Here is a 20,164-nt window from a genome sequence, read left to right as displayed (position 1 = left end):
AGAGGGACGAACAGGAATTTCCTCCAGTCGTACATGGCCGAGTTTATGTGGAGTAGCCTAAATAACCACAGTGGCGGATCCAGGAGGGGGCGATCGCCATCCCTAGCAGGGGCTTGCTGCCGGCGGCTGCACACTATGTGCAGGTCCGTTCGGCAGAGACAGGCAGGGAGAGTGTGCTGGTCGGCCGCTGATTGTCTAAAACACAATCAGAGAGGCCGGGCAGCACATTCTCCCTGCCTGTCTCTGCCGAAACGGACCTGCACATAGTGTTCAGTCGCAGGCAGCCTTAATCAAAAAGGGGGCGGGGACTAAATCCCCCCTCCCCTAAATCACCCCCCTAAATCGCCCCCCGTACAATACAATTCTAGACCCTCTCCTGAATAACCATGATCCTTGCAAAGTGATTTTAGAAGATAATTCCAGTTTTTGGCTGAAAAAAACAACCGAAAAATCAACAACCGAAGAATCGGAAGTAGCAGCGAACGTCACCGAAAGTTCCATGTAATAAGGTAATGAATTTGTAAAGTACACAAGTACCGAAAAAATAGTTGTCATTATGGTGGATTGTTATTTTGTTGAATAATCTGGCTAAACTGATTGACTTCCCAACATATCGTATGCATAATACCCTACATGGGCAAAAGTATATGGATACCAGGCTGTCGCATCAATATGCTATAGCAGCCTATGCTCTTCTGGGAAAGCTTCTTATTAGATTTTGGAACATGGCTGTGGAGATTCGCATCAATTTAGCCACAAGAATATTAGTTTGGGCACTGATGTTGGCTCATAGACTGAGTTCCAATTTATCCCAAATAAACACCATACAAAATGATGTTATTATTAGCATTGCATTCTGGTTATCAACTGTCTTGTTCTATTTTTTTGTGTTTATCACAGGTAAGCGCATTTGGGAAGCCCATAGTAAGCCTAAAACACAAGTAAGCACTTCAAAAACATACTGTCAGGTTAATTGACTCTTGACAAAATTAACTCTAGGGTGTGTTTGTGGAGTACAGAATATAGTTTGTAAGCTCAACTGGGGCAGGGACTGATGTGAATGATTACATTTACTCCGCAAAGCACTGCATAATATGGTGGCGCTATGTAAATAAAAGTTACTACCAAGTATTTGATATGTGTTGTTATTACTGTTTTTAAATGTAAAAAAAGAGACCTAAGACATTGTTGGCATAAATTGTTGACATTTATCAACCAAGTCTGCTTTTGCTCACACAATTTCATGTGCCCTCGTGAGAGCCCTCTTCATTCTGAATACCTATAAGGTCTGATAATCATGTGATAAATGCCTGCAACCAGTTTAACACAATTTGTTTCCTGTTTTTCATAATCTTATTTTTTTTTTACATTTACTTTTCATTTGCCTAAACCTTGACAAAACTTCGGTCATCGTCTTTAAAAAGGAGGATGTTGGCACTGAAGAAAATCTGGCATTCTGCCTTTTCCAAGTCAAGAAATCCCTTCATCATTGGAAAGCACACCCGTTATTTATTTATTTACTTACTTTTTAACATTTATTTATTAACGGTTAAACAGAAAAAGAGAGTCCACAAAGTAACCTTACACTATTACACAGAAGTGACTGAATGCATGTATGAGATTATCATAAGCTAAAACTGCTGTAACCCCAGCAAACTTTGGCTCTGAGTAATTATGACCAGTGGGTTTGTTTTTTTTTTAACAGAGGTTAAAGAGAAAAAAGAGAATGAGAGGGAAGAAGTAAGTCTGAAAGAGAGAGGAGGAGGAGAGAAGGTGGTAGAAAAGAACACAGGGAGAACAGGCGGTGTGGCTAAGACCGCATTGGGGGAGGGGGAGAGGGATGGTGAGGGGCAAAAGTAACTTTTGGGCTAAGTAAATGGGGAGCAGTACTGAAAATAGGTCAACCATGGGTCCCAGACTTTATTAAAAGTTTTGGAGGAGTTGATGATGATACATGATCATGCAGTAGACTTGCTGTGCTCTGGCGATGATCGTGAAATTTCTGCAATTGCTGTTTGGATTTATGAGAACTGGGGAAATGGCATCGCGTAAGATGTCATTTAGATACCTGACACCTCGGGTGTGCCAATAAAAAAATGCAGAGGGTTGTAGACCAGGTTGGAACACGAGTGAATTAAAAGGGGGAACTACCGGAGAAGCGTGTAAAAAAATATGTTTGACCTGGAGGTGGAGTCCCAAATTGCCAGGGAGTTCGAGACCGTGGGATGGGCCAGGACTTTTTTAGGGTGACAAGCCTTTGGGAACCAGAGGAGGGAAGAATGAGAGAACAGTTAGAGTAGATCAGGCCTTGGCACCAGTGTGACAAGGGTGGAACATAGGGTACCCATCACTAGGAGAAAACGGCCTTCTGGGTCAGCATAAGTGGTGGAACGGTGAAAGGGCTCCTTAATATGAATAAGGATTGCTACCCCCCGCATTTTACAATCTGTCAACGCAAAGAAGGTCTGGGAGAATTGATTACCCTGGAGTTGTGTGTGGGTACCTGTGAGATGAATCTCCTGAAGGAAGACTATGTCTGCTTTTTCCCTCCTGCAGGCTCTCGGCACAATGGTACGTTTGCGGGGGGGGATTGAGACCATTAATGCTGATAGAAATGAGTCTCAAGGCCATGGAGATGGAAATGGAGCCTCAGCTGAGGAGAAGGCAGTTTGTATACTACAATGAGAAAAATTGTTACGCCATGTAATTGTAGGGGGTGTCGGGAAGGGGCAGGAGAGGTAGAAGGAGGAAAGAGCCACAAGCAAGAGAAAAAGGGAGAAAAGGAAGAAAGAAAGGCAGTAACCTTTTAATGAAGGAACCCTGGAGGGTTCTAAAAATAGCACAAACATGAGGCAATATACCAGTCATATAGTCTGCATGGGGGGTAGAGTGGCAGCATCTGTGTGTACAGCCCTAGTTGACCATATGAAGGAGACTGGATATTAAATAAACAAGTAAATAGCAACAGGAGGTTAACCAGATATATTTAGGGGAGGTCAGCAAGAGAGGGGGAGGGTAGGAGATGAGATGGGAAAAGGAGGTTATGTGAAAAGGGTAAGTGGGGGGTGTGAGGTGAGGAAGGAGAGGGATAGTGGCTCAAAGAGCAGGAAGGGGAGAGAGGAGGGTTGGAGAGGGAGGGGAAGGTGGTCCACAGATGTGAATCAAGAAGGTTATATACCAACATATAAAGGTAATGAAATTTCGGTGTCAAAGGTAATAAACATTATGAGCAATGTAAAACAGAACAATACATATCAATGGAGGCATGAAGCCGAAAACCAGGGGTTCCATTCTGATGGCAACATGGTGCTGTGTTGTGAGCACTGCCAGGGGCCTAGAATTGAGGCTGCAGTGTCTAGCACAAAGAGGGCCCTGGAAGAGCCAGGTAGTCTGGGAGTGATGGACAAGGGCACCAGTCCTGGAAAAAGTCCTGCTGTACCCTGGATGCCGGTCGCTGTATTGAGAAGAAACACAGCAGGGGAGGTTGTCCGGCAGTGGCACTGCCTGCAGGGCCGGCAGAAGAGGGTTCAGTCATTCTGGTGGGCCTGGTGTCAGCACAAGCTCTGGATGCCCTAAATCAAGGCCATGATGGATATCAAGGGCCCTCAGACTGACCTGCAACAGTTTACCTGGCGCTTAAATGATGGAACTTTACATAATCCTTACCTAAAATCACAAATTGACACTGAAATTCGACATTACTAATGCTGACCCATCAATCTCCCCTATGCTCTTTTGGGATGCCCATAAAGCTGTGGTTCATAGCAGTCTGATAAGGGCAACTTGGTAGGAAAAAAAAATGAGGACCCAGAATTTGCTTGAGGCCTCCAAACCAGTTGCCAGTTTAGACGGGATCCATAAATCCACTGGTTTACCGGAAGATTATGGTATGATACTTTGTATTCAGAGAATTCTCCTCAAATCATAAAACTAATCAAGTTGAATCTGTTCAGATGACAAAATTTGATTATCCCCTGGTTAGACAGAATCGTCGCTCTCAAGATAAATGTATGGCCTCACCTACTTTACCTTTTCCAGACTCTCCCAGTGAAGGTACCCAAATCTATTTTATTACAGTTACACTGCTAGTTTTCCCAAATTGTTTGGTAAAATCAACCCTTGTGCAGCAGCTTTACCACATTACGTAGAACCACATTCCGGATTTTTGCCTCTATTATATTGCTACCCATCTGAGCCAGGCCGCGGCATGGTTTTCAAATGGATATGGTCCGAGATGGATAAACTTGTAATCCTCCTGTTGCAGGGTGTCGTTTATGAGCTCGGAATTGGGCATTCCAGTGGGTGACAGGTCTCCTGCAATAAGATCTTAACCAATCACTTTCTTTGCATGTCAGATCTGAGGCCACTGTAAATTCCATTTCGAGACCACTTCTGTCCCCTTCCCCATAACACTTCTCTGAGGTAACCCTGACTTCTCCCCTGGGCAATGTCTCTCTTGCTTTCAAACCTGGCAGAATAGAGGTATCAGGATGAATGGAGATGTACTTGGTTCTGGCCAATGCAATCCCACTGACGACCTTGAGGGAAAAAAATGAGACACTATGTTGAATCCCTTCCTAAGCCTGCTATAGCGAGAGCGCGAACTTCATTAGTCGCAAGAACCCAGACTCCCTCCTGACAACAACTTTTAAATAAGATTTGGTACCTGGAGTCCATGGAAAAATATATGTACATTTGAATAATAAATTCCACAGTTTCCCAAATCTGGTGTGATTGGTTTATCTATAAGAGGCCCTCAGATTCCAATACTTCCAATGCTCATTCCCAGGATGTCTTGACCCCCTTCTTATAAATTCACCCAGCAGCTTGATCTGAACATTGGCTAACATCGATTTTGGTCCTCCCACACATAGCCCATTGGCCACCGAGAGTCCTATGCTAGGTCTCAGATTTCCCCACTTCTCCCCTTTCTTCCCTCCCACTCTTTTTAAAATATAAAAATATCACAATTCTGTACATCTCATAGTTGTATTGATTTATCTATGCCTTAATTCCTTAATTTAGCAAGTGGACTGTATGTATAACCTGCCTGGTTCCTTAAATTACAATGTATACCATTTGTGATTGGTTCATTATTACTGTTGGACTTGTACAATGTCACTTACTTTGGCCTTCAAGAAGGATGTCCCCAATATTGTCTCCCAAAGAATAAATGTGCCTTAGGTAGAGGATTCCAGTAACTTGCCTAAGTATGGTCTCTGCTGGGGTGATGCAAGAAACAATATCCAGCAAAAAGGTGCTGGTTTTTCCTTCTATTAGTGGGAACACACCACTTGGCTATAACCAGATTTTCCGCCACTTTTATACCTCCTTCTCAGAGCTTCTAACTTCCTGCAAAACTACACACAAACCAAATTCCTTGTTTTGTGAAGTTATGGCTCTCTAAAATTTGTTTGCAGTTTAATTCTTATTATTTAAAAAATATCAACACTTCTGCAATTGCCATCTGCATATCTATGCATGTACTTAACCTAGAACTTTAACAGATTTTCCATTATTAGTATCTTGCTTTGTGATGGAATATCTTTACAAGCTAATGCATATTCCTCCACCCTAAGACTTGATTAGAAAAACAAAACTCCAGTATCAGGCTTTACAAATGTATCTTGGCGTTGAGCTGCCACTTACACTGGGTAACAAATTAAAGGAAGCCCAAGCCTGGCCACTTAATAAGTAAACAACAAGTAAACCAAGTGTGGTAAGCATGTTCCATATCCTCACCTTAACAAGTAATACTAGAGATCAGCTGGACAGCATTGCTTTCAGTTTCAATGCCTGTTATGTATAATGGGAAATGTAAAGAATGACAATTTCAAGGACTTTTAGAGGCCAGTATTTACTATACAATTTGTGCATCACCAGCAGGACAAAAAAGAATTACAGATATCATTGTTGACACATTAGTATATAATTTATTGAGCATACCAGTTCACATCAAATTGCAATGATATTTAGTAGGCATAAACTTTTACTTTGTGGACCTCTTTATCTTCACACTCCCTTTTCTTGTTGTAATAGTAGAAGGTATTGTCCTTCCTCTGTAGTTTTTTCACAAATCCAGTGTCTGGCCAACGATCCACCTAAAATAGGAAAATAAAATTACTATGAATGAGGTGTTTAATTAAAATTACTTTTATACCCTAAAGATACGTTATAAATTAGTCTTCAGCTCAGAAATACATTTTGAATCAATGCTTATAGTCAAGTATTGTAATTAATATTTTCCTGTAGAAACAGCAGTCAGTCCAGTCCCTTTATTATTAGCTTACCATTATAGACACCTCTGTCCTTAAAAGCTTACAAGCCTAGCAAACTAGAACTATTGAGATGAGATGGTGTGATACATCTCTTGTCATAATTGCCAGCTCCCTGGACTCATTAAAGTGACAGCTGCAAGAATGCAGGTGGACCGATGCCATCCCCCAACATACTAGTAGTTGCTACAGTCGTCTGTGTTCTGCAATGCTGTTCAGGTTTTATATGATGTGGGCCATGTGTGTGTTATGATTATATATTCATAGCGATATAATTACTAAACTGTGGGTTGAGATGTTGCCTATAGCAACCAATCAGATTCTAGTTATCATTTTGTAGAATGTACTAAATAAATCATAGCTAGAATCTGATTGGTTGCTATAGGCAATATCTCCACATTTTCAAACCCACAGTTTATTAAATATACCCCATAGAATCAATTCTATTAATTAAGCTATGTAGTACTATGTGTAGTAACACAGAGCTAATTTGTGTACTGTGTTTTAAAAGTATTGTTTAATTTTTCCAAATGTCAACATAAAGAAATGAATTAATTTTCTGAATTATTGTCACACTGATGTTCATATATGCACATGCTACTAACTATACACACACTGTGGGCCAATTCAATTCGTCCGCGAGTAGCGCGGCGTTAACAGTATTACCGTTAATATGGTAATTTTAGCCTGGATTTCATCTCGCAGCTCAGGGAGTCACAAGTAAAAATCCACCGTTGAAATTACCGTATTAACAGTAATTAGGCGCAGTTTTACCGTATTAACAGTAATTATGCACAGTTTTACCGTATTGACGGTAAAACTGCTAGCGCCACGTTATTCTAAGCAGAATTGAATTGGCCCCTGTATGTAATTTATTCCAGAGTGTCATTTAGCGCTGTTATCCTTGCTCCCCTGTATGTAATGTGACAAATTTGAAAAATCATTTATTTGTCTGGTCTAATATATGGAGCTATTAAATGCCAAATCTATGACACAAGGTGTTCACATGTTACACTACAGTTAAAAATATGGAAGATCAAGATAGCTGGGATCACAGAACATCTTACAGGGCCACATCAAGTATTTCATTTTGTAGTTGTGCTGCTTTGGAGTCTCATTCATGTTATTACAGTGACATCAATTCAGACCATAGCTCTCATTAGTTGTTTGTTGCATATTATATTTCATTATTCTTATTTCCAGGACAGTCATTAGAAATGAGGGCTACAGGTCAGAAATGGAGGTTTGGCCCCTAAAATTCAGTATGATTAAGGCTTCTGAAAAAATAACACTATAATTTTGTCAAGTTATCACATAAAGTTTGTAAAAGGGAACAATTATTTCTCTTTTACAGATTTTGCCATATGTATTAAACTTGTGATATGCAAATAATTACCTGTCCCGAGACAGACCAGCTGCTTCCAGTGATGCATTTCTCTGCAAACACTCCATCTTCCAGCAAGAGCCAATCACATTATGCAATAAAGGATGCTGTGAGAATACCGAGTTTATCTGTCCAAATTCTACCCACTTCACTCTGGCTGGCCACCCAGGGGTGTCTTTCAATGCCAGGGAAGCCTACCCAGTACCTTCTAGGGTTCTCATAGTCACTCAGGCAATGCAGTTAGAAAGTACAATACATTCATTGTAATAAAACAATCATTATAATATCAAATACAAAAGTAAATAAATACCAGGCAGGTTTACCACAGCATCTGTCTATTACCCCACTAAGGAGTTACAGTCACCTGGCTGTCCTGAATTGCACAATCCAAGACCCATGGATTTTTCTCAGCTGCAGATGTATTGTGCTGTTAGAGAACATAAACTCAACACCAGCCACTCTGTACCTTCCAGAAGTCAATACTCAGAAAGAACATCCCACCAAACTCCCCGCCTGGAGAGGCTTCTTATATCCAGGGTCAAATTTCCACAGTGCTTCTCTCTCCCGGGGCAAACCCCCGGCTCTCTCGTTCTTGAACATTGGTGGGTGCTGGACTAGGGGGTTGGAGCGAGAGTGGAGATGAGCTGCAATTCCAGAGTGGCTCCCCTGCTAGTCCTGTGGAGGACAATGGATACTAATTGGCCTTCCCCACCTTCAGATGTAGGATAGCATAGCACTCAGCCCCTCCTGAAGTTAACCTCTTATACTACTTTGTGATGTTACACGGTCCCCACCTGTTCCATACTTCCTGTAGAGAATAGAGGAGGAGAATGAATGTAGCTACAGCCCCCTCAACTTTATCCTGTATCTGGATCCCACCTGATCCTTACCCATTACCTATCTGGCTTCAATTTGAGAACAATGCATAACTGCAATAACAACAAAACCATTTTTACAATGGGTATCATGGAAAGAAGAAGTCTCTTATATAGGCATGGCTACAATGTCCACTTATGCACATGTAATTAGACACTGCAGTGTACTCTGGTGAGCTGGGGAACAAAAACATGGCTATAAAAAGTACATGTTGTTAAACTCCACATTTTGTGAGATATGAGGGACAGCCTGGTAAAGGTGTTTTCAAACTAGTTTTGTCTCAGATGCCATTAATTGCCTTTCCAACTTTGGCCCAAAGACAGGCAACCACAGAGCATGACCATGATGAAAGCAGCCATAACCATACTTAAGGCATTGTAATTCCGAAAATAAGCTTGACTGGGGTTCATTGCTTGCCTGCAGAATCAATATGGACAGCCCTTGTATTACCTAAGTGTTTACGTTTACCCCTCTGATGAGCTGTTTCAGTTTATGGGTGTACTACTTATATACTTTGAGTATTTATTTTATATATATATATATATATCTACTATATAAATGCCTAGTGGCGTGTGTGAAAAAAAAAAAAACAAGCTGCAGCGCCACCTGCTGGGCAGAGTTATACACTGACCTATATATTTCTTGAAGGAGAAGTGACAGTTGGGAGTGGTTGGTGGTTGCCGGGGGTGACAGTGCGGAGTTTTTAACACCTTAAGTAGCTTGATGAAGGATGTGGCGATGAAGGATGAGGTGATGGAGAAAAATGATGAGGTGGTGACATGAACAAAACCACGTTAAAAAAGGGCGCTTGCGTCGGGAAGTAACGCTCTTCCCCTGAGGAGGCCTGGGCTAGGCCCAAATGCATGACAAGAACCTTTTTAACACCTTAAGTAGCTTGATTTGACTAGAATGCATGAGTATCATGCACGGGTTAACTTGTGTGTATATATATATATATATATATATATATATATATATATATATATATATATATATTATACACACACACATACACATACGTGCTTTGTTCATTTGTTAATTACTATTAACTAATATATTACTTTAAAAGACTACAGTTTTCTATAATAAAGGTTTTTGGTTTTAATAATGTCAAGCCATGTCCTCTGTGGGCTTACTAATCTCCCTCTGGTGGCTGGCCACAGCCCTTCTGCAGTGTGCCGCCCAAAGTACAAATTATTTCAGTGGCTCCTACCATTGCATGCCCCCGGTGGACCCTTCATGCCCTACATGCAGCGACACTGCTGATAATAAATGTTTGTACATTTTCAGTTTATTGATTTTCAAAACTTCAATTCTATAATCCGAATGCTAGAATTTAAAGGGCTTACCATTTCCACTTGCTTTATATGCATGTATTCCACTTCATCTCTATATCCAGCTGTTTGGAATCTGTACAAGTTTTCAATGTAATCAGACCATTGCTTTGCACGAGTCATTGATTTTGGTGTAACTTCAGAGCTAATGACTCCAGAATCTTCTCCAGACATTGCACTAAGATCTTCTGGTTATAGCGAGTCACAACAAATTGATTTCTGAAAAGGAAAATTAAACTATTTTTAAGAACTTGAGTTGGCCAAAATAATATTTATATATACATCTATACATTTAACTAGCAAAGCGGCATTGCTGTAACAAGTATTTAATTAAGATTTATTGATTAATGTATTTATGATTACTATAGAGCATACAAAGCATATATCAAGATGTTTCCACTATGCAGCATTTACATGTTACCATGAAGTTAACCATATTCTGGGAAGCTATAAATTTACTTATGTTAACAAGTGAGTTAACAGCTGATGTACTAGCAAAGGCATGATGTGTATGAAAAAACATTATGTGACATCACCAAGTTGCCAGCACTCAATTAGAGATGAGCGCACTCGGATTTCTGAAATCCGAGCCCACCCGAACGTTGCCGATCCGAGTCGGATCCGAGACAGATCCGGGTATTGGTGCCAAATTCAAATCTGAAACTGAGGCTCTGACTCATAATCCCGTTGTCGGATCTCGCGATACTCGGATCCTATAAATTCCCCGCTAGTCGCCGCCATCTTCACTCGGGCATTGATCAGGGTAGAGGGAGGGTGTGTTAGGTGGTCCTCTGTCCTGCTATATCTCGTGCTGTTCAGTTCTGTGCTGTGCTGTGCTGTGCTCAGTCCAGTGGTGCTGTGTCCTGTGCTCTGTCCTTCTGAGGTCAGTGATGCTGCTGGGTCCTGTGCTGTGTTCTGTTCAGTCCAGTGGTGCTGTGTCCTGTGCTCTGTGCTTCTAAGGGCATAGTTATTTCCCCAATATTCCCAAGTGTTTAAAAAAATAAAAAAAAGTTATTTTAAAAAATACAAAAAACTAATTTAATTTTTTTTTAATTACAACAAAATTTGCACAACCAATCCTGCAGTATAAGCCCATTGGTACTGCAATATTACCAAGTTCACACATTCAGCAGTAAAAGTCCAGTGGTACTGCAATATTACAAAGTTCACACATTCTGCAGTATCAGTCCAGTGGTGCTGTGTCCTGTGCTCTGTCCTGCTGATTTCAGTAGTGCTGCTGGGTCCTGTGCTGTGTCCTGTTCAGTCCAGTGGTGCTGTGTCCTGTGCTCTGTGCTTCTAAGGGCATAGTTATTTCCCCAATATTCCCAAGTGTTTAAAAAAATTAAAAAAAGTTATTTTAAAAAATACAAAAAACTAATTTAATTTTTTTTTAATTACAACAAAATTTGCACAACCAATCCTGCAGTATAAGCCCATTGGTACTGCAATATTACCAAGTTCACTGATTCAGCAGTATAAGTCCAGTGGTACTGCTATTACAAAGTTCACTGATTCAGCAGTATAAGTCCAGTGGTACTGCTATTACAAAGTTCACTGATTCAGCAGTGTATAAGTCCAGTGGTACTGCTATTACAAAGTTCACTGATTCAGCAGTATAAGTCCAGTGCTACTCTCCTGTGCCGCATATAATTTTTAAAGGCTTTGCCGAGTGTGTGTGGCTTAGGGGTACGCTCTCTCGTGCTACATATAATGGAAAACCAAAATTTGGAGGATAAAGTAGGGAAAGATCAAGACCCACTTCCTCCTAATGCTGAAGCTGCTGCCACTAGTCATGACATAGACGATGAAATGCCATCAACGTCGTCTGGCAAGCCCGATACCCAATCTCCTAGTACAGGGCATGTAAAATCCAAAAAGCCCAAGTTCTCAAAAAATAGCAAAAAGAGAAACTTAAAATCATCTGAGGAGAAACGTAAAGTTGGCAATATGCCATTTACGACACGTAGTGGCAAGGAACGGCTTAGGCCCTGGCCCGTGTTCATGACTAGTGGTCCAGCTTCACCCAAGGATCTAAGCCCTCCTCCTCCCCCCCCCCCCACAAAAAATTTAAGAGAGTTATGCTGTCAGCAACAACAACAAAACAGCAAAGAACTCTGCCTTCTAAACAGATGACATCACAAATCCTCAAGGCGAGTCCAAGGGTGTTGTTGGTTGTGAACCCTGACCTTCCCATCACTGTACGGGAAGAGGTGACTCCATCCAGCATTTGCAGCACGCCCTCTGCATATGCTGGAAGGATCACCCACAGTCCAGTTACAGATTTGGCTAATGAAGGTGTGAATGTTGTACACCGGGAGGAGGATATTGATGTAGCTGGCGCTGAGGAGGATGTTAATGATTATGATGCAGACAGATACCAAATTGCCTTTCTCAATTTCTATTTATATTCTAGATTATATAACGGCTGAATAGTTTTCTGTTTTACTCCTAGTGGAGAGGGGATCTGATGCAGACAGATACCAAACTGCCTTTGTCCATTTCTTTGTATATTTGAATTTCTAGTTCTACAGTCTATGCAGGCTGCTTTATTTATATTCAACTACAAGTGTAGGGCGGGGGGGACGGCATAGATAGCCACCAAAGTAACGTGGTCCATTTAATTACACTTTCTAGCTCCACAGTCTGTGCAGCCTGCTTTTTTTATGTTCAAAGTATTTATATTTACAAGCCTTGCAATCTAAATTAACTAGAGGTAGTGACGTGGTAGAACTACAAAAGGCAGTTTGGAAGCCCCTGTACAAACTGGCTCTATTTTTTAACTGAGTTGTCCCCCCTCCAGTGTGTACTCGGAAAGAGTTTTTAGTGCAGCGGGGAACCTGGTCAGTGAGCGGCGAAGGAGGTTGCTTCCTCACAACGTTGAAAAAATTATGTTTATAAAAATGAATAATCAATTCCTCAATGAAGTACAGCACTGCCCTCCAGACAGTACAGAGGGACCTGTGGTTGTGGAGTCCAGCAGGGACGAATTGATAATGTGTGAGGAGGAGGAAGTACACACTGTAGGGGGAGAGGAATCAGAAGTTGAGGATGAGGACGACATCTTTCCTCAGTAGAGCCTGTTTAGTTTGTACAGGGAGAGATGAATTGTTTTATTGGTGTGGGGGCCCAAACAAACCAATCATTTCAGCCAAAGTTGTTTGGTAGGCCCTGTCGCTGAAATGATTGGTTTGTTAAAGTGTGCATGTCCTATTTCAACAACATAAGGGTGGGTGGGAGGGCCCAAGGACAATTCCATCTTGGAACTTTTTTTTTTGCATTATATGACCAATCAACAGTCGTTTGCCATGTTCAAAAAGTAAAACCAAATTTAAACAAATTCAAGAAATTAAACCAAAAGTAAAATGCCCTGTCATAATTTAAAACAAGAGGGATTGACGTGCTCTAGAACTACTGTATTGTTGTTTATATTTTATAAACACTACACTTGAAAGCTTGAGTCTTTCAATGAAAAAGTAACTCTCCATTGCACGAATATTTGCAACAGGGACAATTTTAGGGTTAAGAAAGTCAACAAATAACACTTCGACGCTGTCTGTCTTTATAAACACTACACTTGGAAGTTGGAGGAGGTATTGTGGCCCCGGCACCAAATTTACTACCGGGGCCACTCCACTGTGCAGTCCATATTTAGGTGTATCAGATATTAAACAACGGTGACAGTTGATGCCCAATTTTTAAATTATATTGTTGGCGCTGTAAAAAATTGTGTTCCGGGTACACCACACTACGCAGTCCATACCCTTTTTTGGTGGAATTCTGACCTGTGGAGGGTTTTTTAATTATATTGTGGCCTCGGTACTAAATTGTGTACCGGGGCCACCACACTACGCAAGAAAGATAGATGCGTATCATAGATAAAGTACATTCAGTGTTGTGGGGCAAATTGAAAAATATTCAAAATGCACTGTCATTATCAAAAACAAGAGGTTTTCACACGCTGAAACTCCAACATGTATATGATGGAGAGGATGGAGGAGCAGCCGTATGTGCAGTGTAATGCAGACCTGTTGAAGGTTTTTTATATATTTTATTGTGGTGGCCAGTGGCCAGTCCTCTACGCAGTCCAGATACTATTTTTGGGTGTAATTCAGACCTGTTGAAGGTTTTCTATATATTATATTGTGGTGGCCAGTGGCCAGTCCTCTACGCAGTCCAGATACTATTTTTGGGTGTAATGCAGACCTGTTGAAGGTTTTCTATATATTATATTGTGGTGGCCAGTGGCCAGTCCTCTACGCAGTCCAGATACTATTTTTGGGTGTAATTCAGACCTGTTGAAGGTTTTCTATATATTATATTGTGGTGGCCAGTGGCCAGTCCTCTACGCAGTCCAGATACTATTTTTGGGTGTAATGCAGACCTGTTGAAGGTTTTCTATATATTTTTTATTGTGGTGCCCAGTGCCCACTACTCTACGCAGTCCAGATACTATTTTTGGGTGTAATTCAGACCAGTTGATGGGTTTTTAATTATATTGTGGGGAACACTCCTCTACGCAGTCCAGAAAGATACCTCGTTGCAACGTTTTGTACTAAAAAAAATAAATATTGTGAGGTGTTAGGTGTTCAGAATAGCCTTTAAATTAGTGGAAATGATTGTTATTGAATGTTATTGAGGTTAATAATAGCGTAGGAGTCAAAATAAGCCCAAAAACTTGATTTTTACACTTTTTAGTTTTTTTTTCAAAAAAAATCCGAATCCAAAACCTTAAATCCGAACCAAAAACCTTTCGGTAGGTGTTTTGCGAAACAAATCCGAACCCAAAACATCGCGAAAATCCGGATCCAAAACACAAAACACGAGACCTCAAAAGTCGCCGGTGCACATCCCTACACTCAATACATTGGCTCTGTATGATCACATGGGATCAGTGTCACAGCAACTTCTGCCCATAAAAATACATTTAAATGATGCCAGCTAGGGCTGAATTGCACCCGTTCACCCTGTGGTATATTACACTCTGTCCACTCATCTTCAAATAACAATTGTGTTCTGCAGTGAGAAGAAACTCTTTATTTGTAATATGTAAGAGTATATTTAACTAAAAAGGAGTTGTCCAAAGTGGCCTTCTCCTTTTAACTCTGGTTACTTCAGCTGTGGTCATTGCAGTCTAGAGTGAAAAGTAGAAGCAAACTATTTTCACAATGAAATGCCCAACATAAAACATACACCATTGCAGAAAATAAATATATAGTGAAAAGCAATTTATTGTATGATTCATACTCATTTCATTTAGTGGTGTGAGTGTATAACCTCTTTTGTGGCACTATGCAGAATTCATCATCATCACCATTTGTTTTGTATAGCGTCACTGATTCCGCAGCGCTGATGTGCATGAGTTCCGCAGAGAACTCATGCACATCAGTCCCTGCCCCACTGAAGCTTACAGTCTAAATTCCCTAACATACACACAGAGAGAGAGAGAGAGACTAGGGTCAATTTTGATAGCAGCCAATTAACCTACTAGTATGTTTTTGGAGTGTGGGAGGAAACCCACGCAAACACGGGGACAACATACAAACTCCACACAAATAAAGCCATGGTCAGGAATTGAACTCATGACCTCAGCGCTGTGAGGCAGAAGTGCTAACCACTAAGCCACTGTGCTGCCTAATTGCGTTAACATCTATAAATAAAACTTTTTTCGTGTTTTTTGTGTGTGTGTGTGTACTTGTGGAGCTTTCGTACCCCATTTATATGTGTAATGTTTTAAAACCCTTTACACCTGTGTCATTTTCCCCTCCTCTTTTGTAGAGTGTTTCCATTAGTTACCAGGGGTTTAAAAATCCTCAGTTTTATGCATGTGATTGATGCATACTGGGTTTTGAGCTGAGGATTTGAAAGCAGCTCAAATCAGCTAGTGACACTGCTTGAGGTGGGGTTGAGGTCTGGTATGCACAGGGTTGTGTAAACCGACACTTTTTTTTTTATAATTAATTAATTATTTTTAACTTATTTTTCCAAACATATGGCGTACAGAAATATAAAAGTGTAATGGGGGGGGGGGGGGGGGGTGCACATACACTGGGAGGATGGGGGCGGTAATTGATAACTTTCCATCAGACATTCAATTTGGATTTCCATTATTATTCTATTTCTGTTCTGTATATATGACGTTTACTCCGTTTAATTAGTGGAGATGACGATGATGTTCAATATATGAGACCAATGGTTTCCATTTCTAAGCTGTATCGGATTTCACTGTTGAGCTATTGCAGACCTAGCTGATAAGAATGTGTCCTGTATATATTTATCATAAGATGGGAACGTTAGGGGAAATTTATGTGTTAGGACAGTGACAACAGACATCTTTGGTACTATTCACTGTTTTTTGGGTGGTCAACTCAAAAACTTCCGACCACAATTGTTTTATTGCAAGGCAAGTCCAAAGTATGTGAAGGTCACCTTTAGATCAACAGGTTCTCCAACAAATTTAACAATGATAATATTTAAACTGCATATTGATATTGAGAACTTCTAAGGTTATAACTTTAACATTTTAATTCACAATTTTTTTACACTTTACAATATTTTAATTATATTTCGCAAAGAGTATACCATTTGGAATATTTCAACAAATAAAAATAAACTTTGATATAATGGATTATATTTTTGTGGACTATACAGATGTCAGAAATGTTTTCATTTTCTTTGGTTGATATCTAGTAATCTAAATTAGACGTGATTAACTAATTAAGGGGCCTATTTATTACGGTCCCTTTAGCCTTAAATTCCCATTGCTGCATTTTATAGAAGATGATGTTAGGTATTGAAGCCTATGGGAAGAGAATTGTGGTAGAGGGATCACTGCAACTTAGCTGCTCTCCCTTCCAGTCACTATCTTAAGTATATCTTTTCGCATGGGCAAAGCAACTTTGCCATAGTGGCAGGAGAGAAGAGCCAGACAATGGGACTTTTATGGTTAGTGAAATCATCACTATTGGATGCACTGTCTTAGGATGATTTTTTAATAAATGGGGCTGAAAAATCATCTGTCATCGGACAATTAACGGGTCAAAACCCTGTTAATTAATAAATATGCCCTTAAGTCTGAACTAAAAACTGGACATCATCATCATCATCATCATTTATTTATATAGCACCAACATATTCCGTAGCGCTTTACAATTGGGGACAAACATAATAAACTAATAAACAAACTGGGTAAAACAGACAAAGAGGTGAAAAGGCCCTGCTCGCAAGCTTACAATCTATGGGACAATAGGAGATTGACACATGAGGTTAAGTCTACATTTTGCATTTTGGCCCAGCCAGACTGCAAAGGTAAAAGTGACTCATAAGCTAAATGAACCCGTCACACAACAATGTTGGTCAGGGGGCAGCCGTCCCACGTGAAACTGTGTAACAGGCTAAAGATAGCGAGGTTAAGAGGGTGGCCGAGGAATATTATAAGCTTGTCTGAAGAGGTAGGTTTTCAGAGAACGCTTGAAAGTTTGTAGAACAGAGGAGAGTCTTACTGTGCGAGGGAGAGAATTCCACAGAGTGGGTGCAGCTCGAAAAAAGTCCTGTAACCGGGAATGGGAGGATGTAATGAGGGTGGATGAGAGACGCAGATCTTGTGTAAAACAGAGTTGCCGAGTTGGGAGATATTTTGAGACAAGAGAGGAGATGTATGTTGGTGCAGCTTTGTTGATGGCCTTAACACACCAAGATATTTTGGAGCAAAATATGGGGAGGAAAAGAATAACCACTGCATGGGGTCTGCAGCCCCGTAAAATCAATAATATATAGCAAAACACATCCCGATTATAGGTTCATCCCGATTATAAACATTATACTACTCTAAATGGCCCGCCACTCCGAGTAAATGTGCTAGCACATTATTGTGAAAGCGAAGCCGTCAGTTCCTCCGCTCTCAGCTATATGTGTGGTTATAATTTATAGAGACATTAACAGTTTGAAGACTCTCCTCAATCCGGTTATATGCAATTCTATTACTAACTTAATTGTATGCATGGACATCAACTTTATGAGCTTCCAACAAGTATGGCCCAAATGGAATACTAATTATCAGATTTCAATATTCAATTTGATATATTCTATATAGGTGCACCTATTTCTGATATTTCTCTAGATTGGGACCTACTTGGTTCTGCACGCCTATTGGGGAATGTTTTAATATCAATGTAATTTTGTTTTAATAAATTTGTTTTATCCAATCACATTGCAATTCCAGTCTTTTAGGGGAATTGATAATCCACTGTGTTGTGTTTTGCTATATATTGTTGATGGCCTTGTAGGTTAGTAAAAGTATTTTATATTGGATTCGGTACAAAACAGGCAGCCAGTGTAGAGACATACAGAGTGATTCAACAGAGGAAGAACGATGTTCAAGGAAAATCAGTCTTGCCGCAGCGTGCAAAATAGATTGTAGAGGTTTGAGTCTGTTTTTGGGAACACCAGTAAGGAGGGAATTGCAATAGTCAATGCGGGAGATGATGAGTGCATGAATTAAGGACATACTCTATAACATAATTTTGACACCACTTTTTTTAGAACAAGGGCTGATTTAAAGATATAGCAGACACCAAATATGACTAAAATGAGATAAACAACATGTTCTTTTAATAAATATGGTGTTAATCTTCGACTACTTTCAGCATATTACACTTGTATAGAATACATACAAAAAAAATCACAATTATGCAGTGGAAGAAGATTAAGAAGAATGTGCAATAGGCAGCTATGAGCCCAGTTTAAATGGGGTCAGGGCCGGCGGAACGCAGAAAGCGGGGTAAGAAGGGGTTAAAAGAGGGCAGTAATGAAGGGGGGGGGTGAGAGAGGGCAGTAATAAAGGGGTGCAGTAATGAAGGGGGTAATAGAGTGACAATGAAGAGGGTGAAACAGTGTGATGATGAAGGAGGGCACAGTGTGATGATGAAGGAGGGCACAGTGTAATGATGGAGAGGGTGAAACAGTGTGATGAAAGAGTGTACAGTGTGGTGATGAAGGAGGGTACAGTGTGATGATGGAGGAGAGCACAGTGTGACGAAAGAGGGAGCACAGTTTCACGGAGGTGGTTAGTGTATACTTATACTATACTCAGGCCCGGCGCTCCCATTAGGCAAGGTTAGGCACTTGCCTAGGGCGCCGGGCTCTGGAGGGCGCCCTCCAGAATAAAAATTACTTTAAAACTGTGCGGCGACCGCTGACCATACCTGTCACGGCCGCCGCACAGCATTCAGATGCACGGGGGAGGGGGGAAGAGGCTATTGCTCACCACCGCCGCCCCTCTGCTCCGTCTCCTCCCCTCCACTCACTAGTGTCAGGGAGTGGAGGGGAGGAGACGGAGCAGAGAGGTGGCGGTGGTGAGGTAAGGAAAGACGGGGTGAGGAGGGCGCCGTTTTTGCGGGGGGGGGGGGGGGGGGGGCGGCCGATTTTTTTTAAAATGCCTAGGGCGCCATGGACCCTAGCACCAGCCCTGACTATACTTCTCACCAAATTAATTTGCCAAAAATTGAAAATTCTATTACAAAGAATATATTTTCGTTTATATTAGTCATATAACAATAAATGTTCGCGGTCAAATGTATTTATTTCTATTACTCTCTTTATTAAACTTTATTATATGATTTATATTAAAAGAAGAAAAGCATTGTTGAATTAACAAATAATTTATATTTATTTGCAGGGGGGCGCCAGAGATGCTAGCACCGGCTCTGAATGGGGTACACAAAATATCTCAATAAGCTATAGATGAAGGGGAGTACGGGCATTTGTTATCCTTTAGGGGTTGTATTTTCTGAATTCGCTCGATCAGGGGTGAGTTGTGGCATATGCAAAAGTCGGATTTTACTATACTAGTCCTGAATATTTGCAAGTTTAATAGCTAAGGAATAACGAATTACTGTCAAGCTTGTAAATAGAGTAAAACACACGCGGAGATGAAAACAATACCAATCCTTGTAACCTGCAAAACTTTCTAAAAAAAAAATAAAATGGGTTTATTATACTACTGGCATGGACTTAGACCTAACAATGGGATAATCACACTTTCTGTTCAAACGCTGTCATTTCCTCCTACCAATGTCCAACTGTAGGTAAGGTACTGATTATTTCTGGGTTGAATCTGGGTCTCGGTGTGTCAGTACCGGCATAGCCCAGAGCCCTCTTACCAGAAGTCCTCGGATGCGGCACCGACCAGAATTCGTTGAGTCTCCGGTATCCTAGCAACGAATGACGCGCTGCCTCTGTGGATGGGAGGGGGAAACAGATTTACAGAAAAAACAATGGGCGGAGCCCAGACGATTTAG

The 20,164-nt window shown here is 40.8% G+C and overlaps 1 protein-coding gene across 2 annotated transcripts; it reads right to left on the bottom strand.

The window, feature by feature from the left end:
• Window positions 1-5,838: 5,838 nt before the first annotated feature.
• On the bottom strand, window positions 5,839-20,133 carry MEIG1 (meiosis/spermiogenesis associated 1). Of its 2 annotated transcripts, none has more exons than XM_075208681.1 (3): window positions 20,027-20,133; window positions 9,885-10,088; window positions 5,839-6,101 (listed from the first exon to the last, which is right to left on the bottom strand). In XM_075208681.1, the coding sequence occupies exons 2-3, from the start codon at window positions 10,041-10,043 to the stop codon at window positions 5,973-5,975; spliced, it is 288 nt and encodes a 95-aa protein (XP_075064782.1). In that variant the 5' UTR covers window positions 10,044-10,088; window positions 20,027-20,133; the 3' UTR covers window positions 5,839-5,972. The 2 variants fall into 2 exon arrangements, with proteins under 2 accessions (XP_075064782.1, XP_075064783.1); XM_075208682.1 differs by lacking the exon at window positions 20,027-20,133 and adding an exon at window positions 19,936-20,016.
• Between the last annotated feature and the right edge of the window lie 31 nt (window positions 20,134-20,164).

Source organism: Mixophyes fleayi, chromosome 4, assembly GCF_038048845.1.
Source record: "Mixophyes fleayi isolate aMixFle1 chromosome 4, aMixFle1.hap1, whole genome shotgun sequence".
Taxonomy (NCBI): Eukaryota; Metazoa; Chordata; class Amphibia; order Anura; family Limnodynastidae; genus Mixophyes; species Mixophyes fleayi.
The sequence above is the reverse complement of the archived record's forward strand: the minus strand, read 5'-3'. Positions and strand labels throughout refer to the sequence as shown.

What these genes read in the sequence shown, in the direction of transcription:
- MEIG1 (XM_075208681.1), bottom strand. Translation starts at nt 10,043, where the DNA reads ATGTCTGGAGAAGATTCTGGAGTCATTAGCTCTGAAGTTACACCAAAA. An exon ending in ATATAAAGCAAGTGGAAATG is followed by an intron (nt 6,102 to 9,884) that starts GTAAGCCCTTTA and finishes TTCCTATTTTAG; the next exon opens with GTGGATCGTTGGCCAGACAC.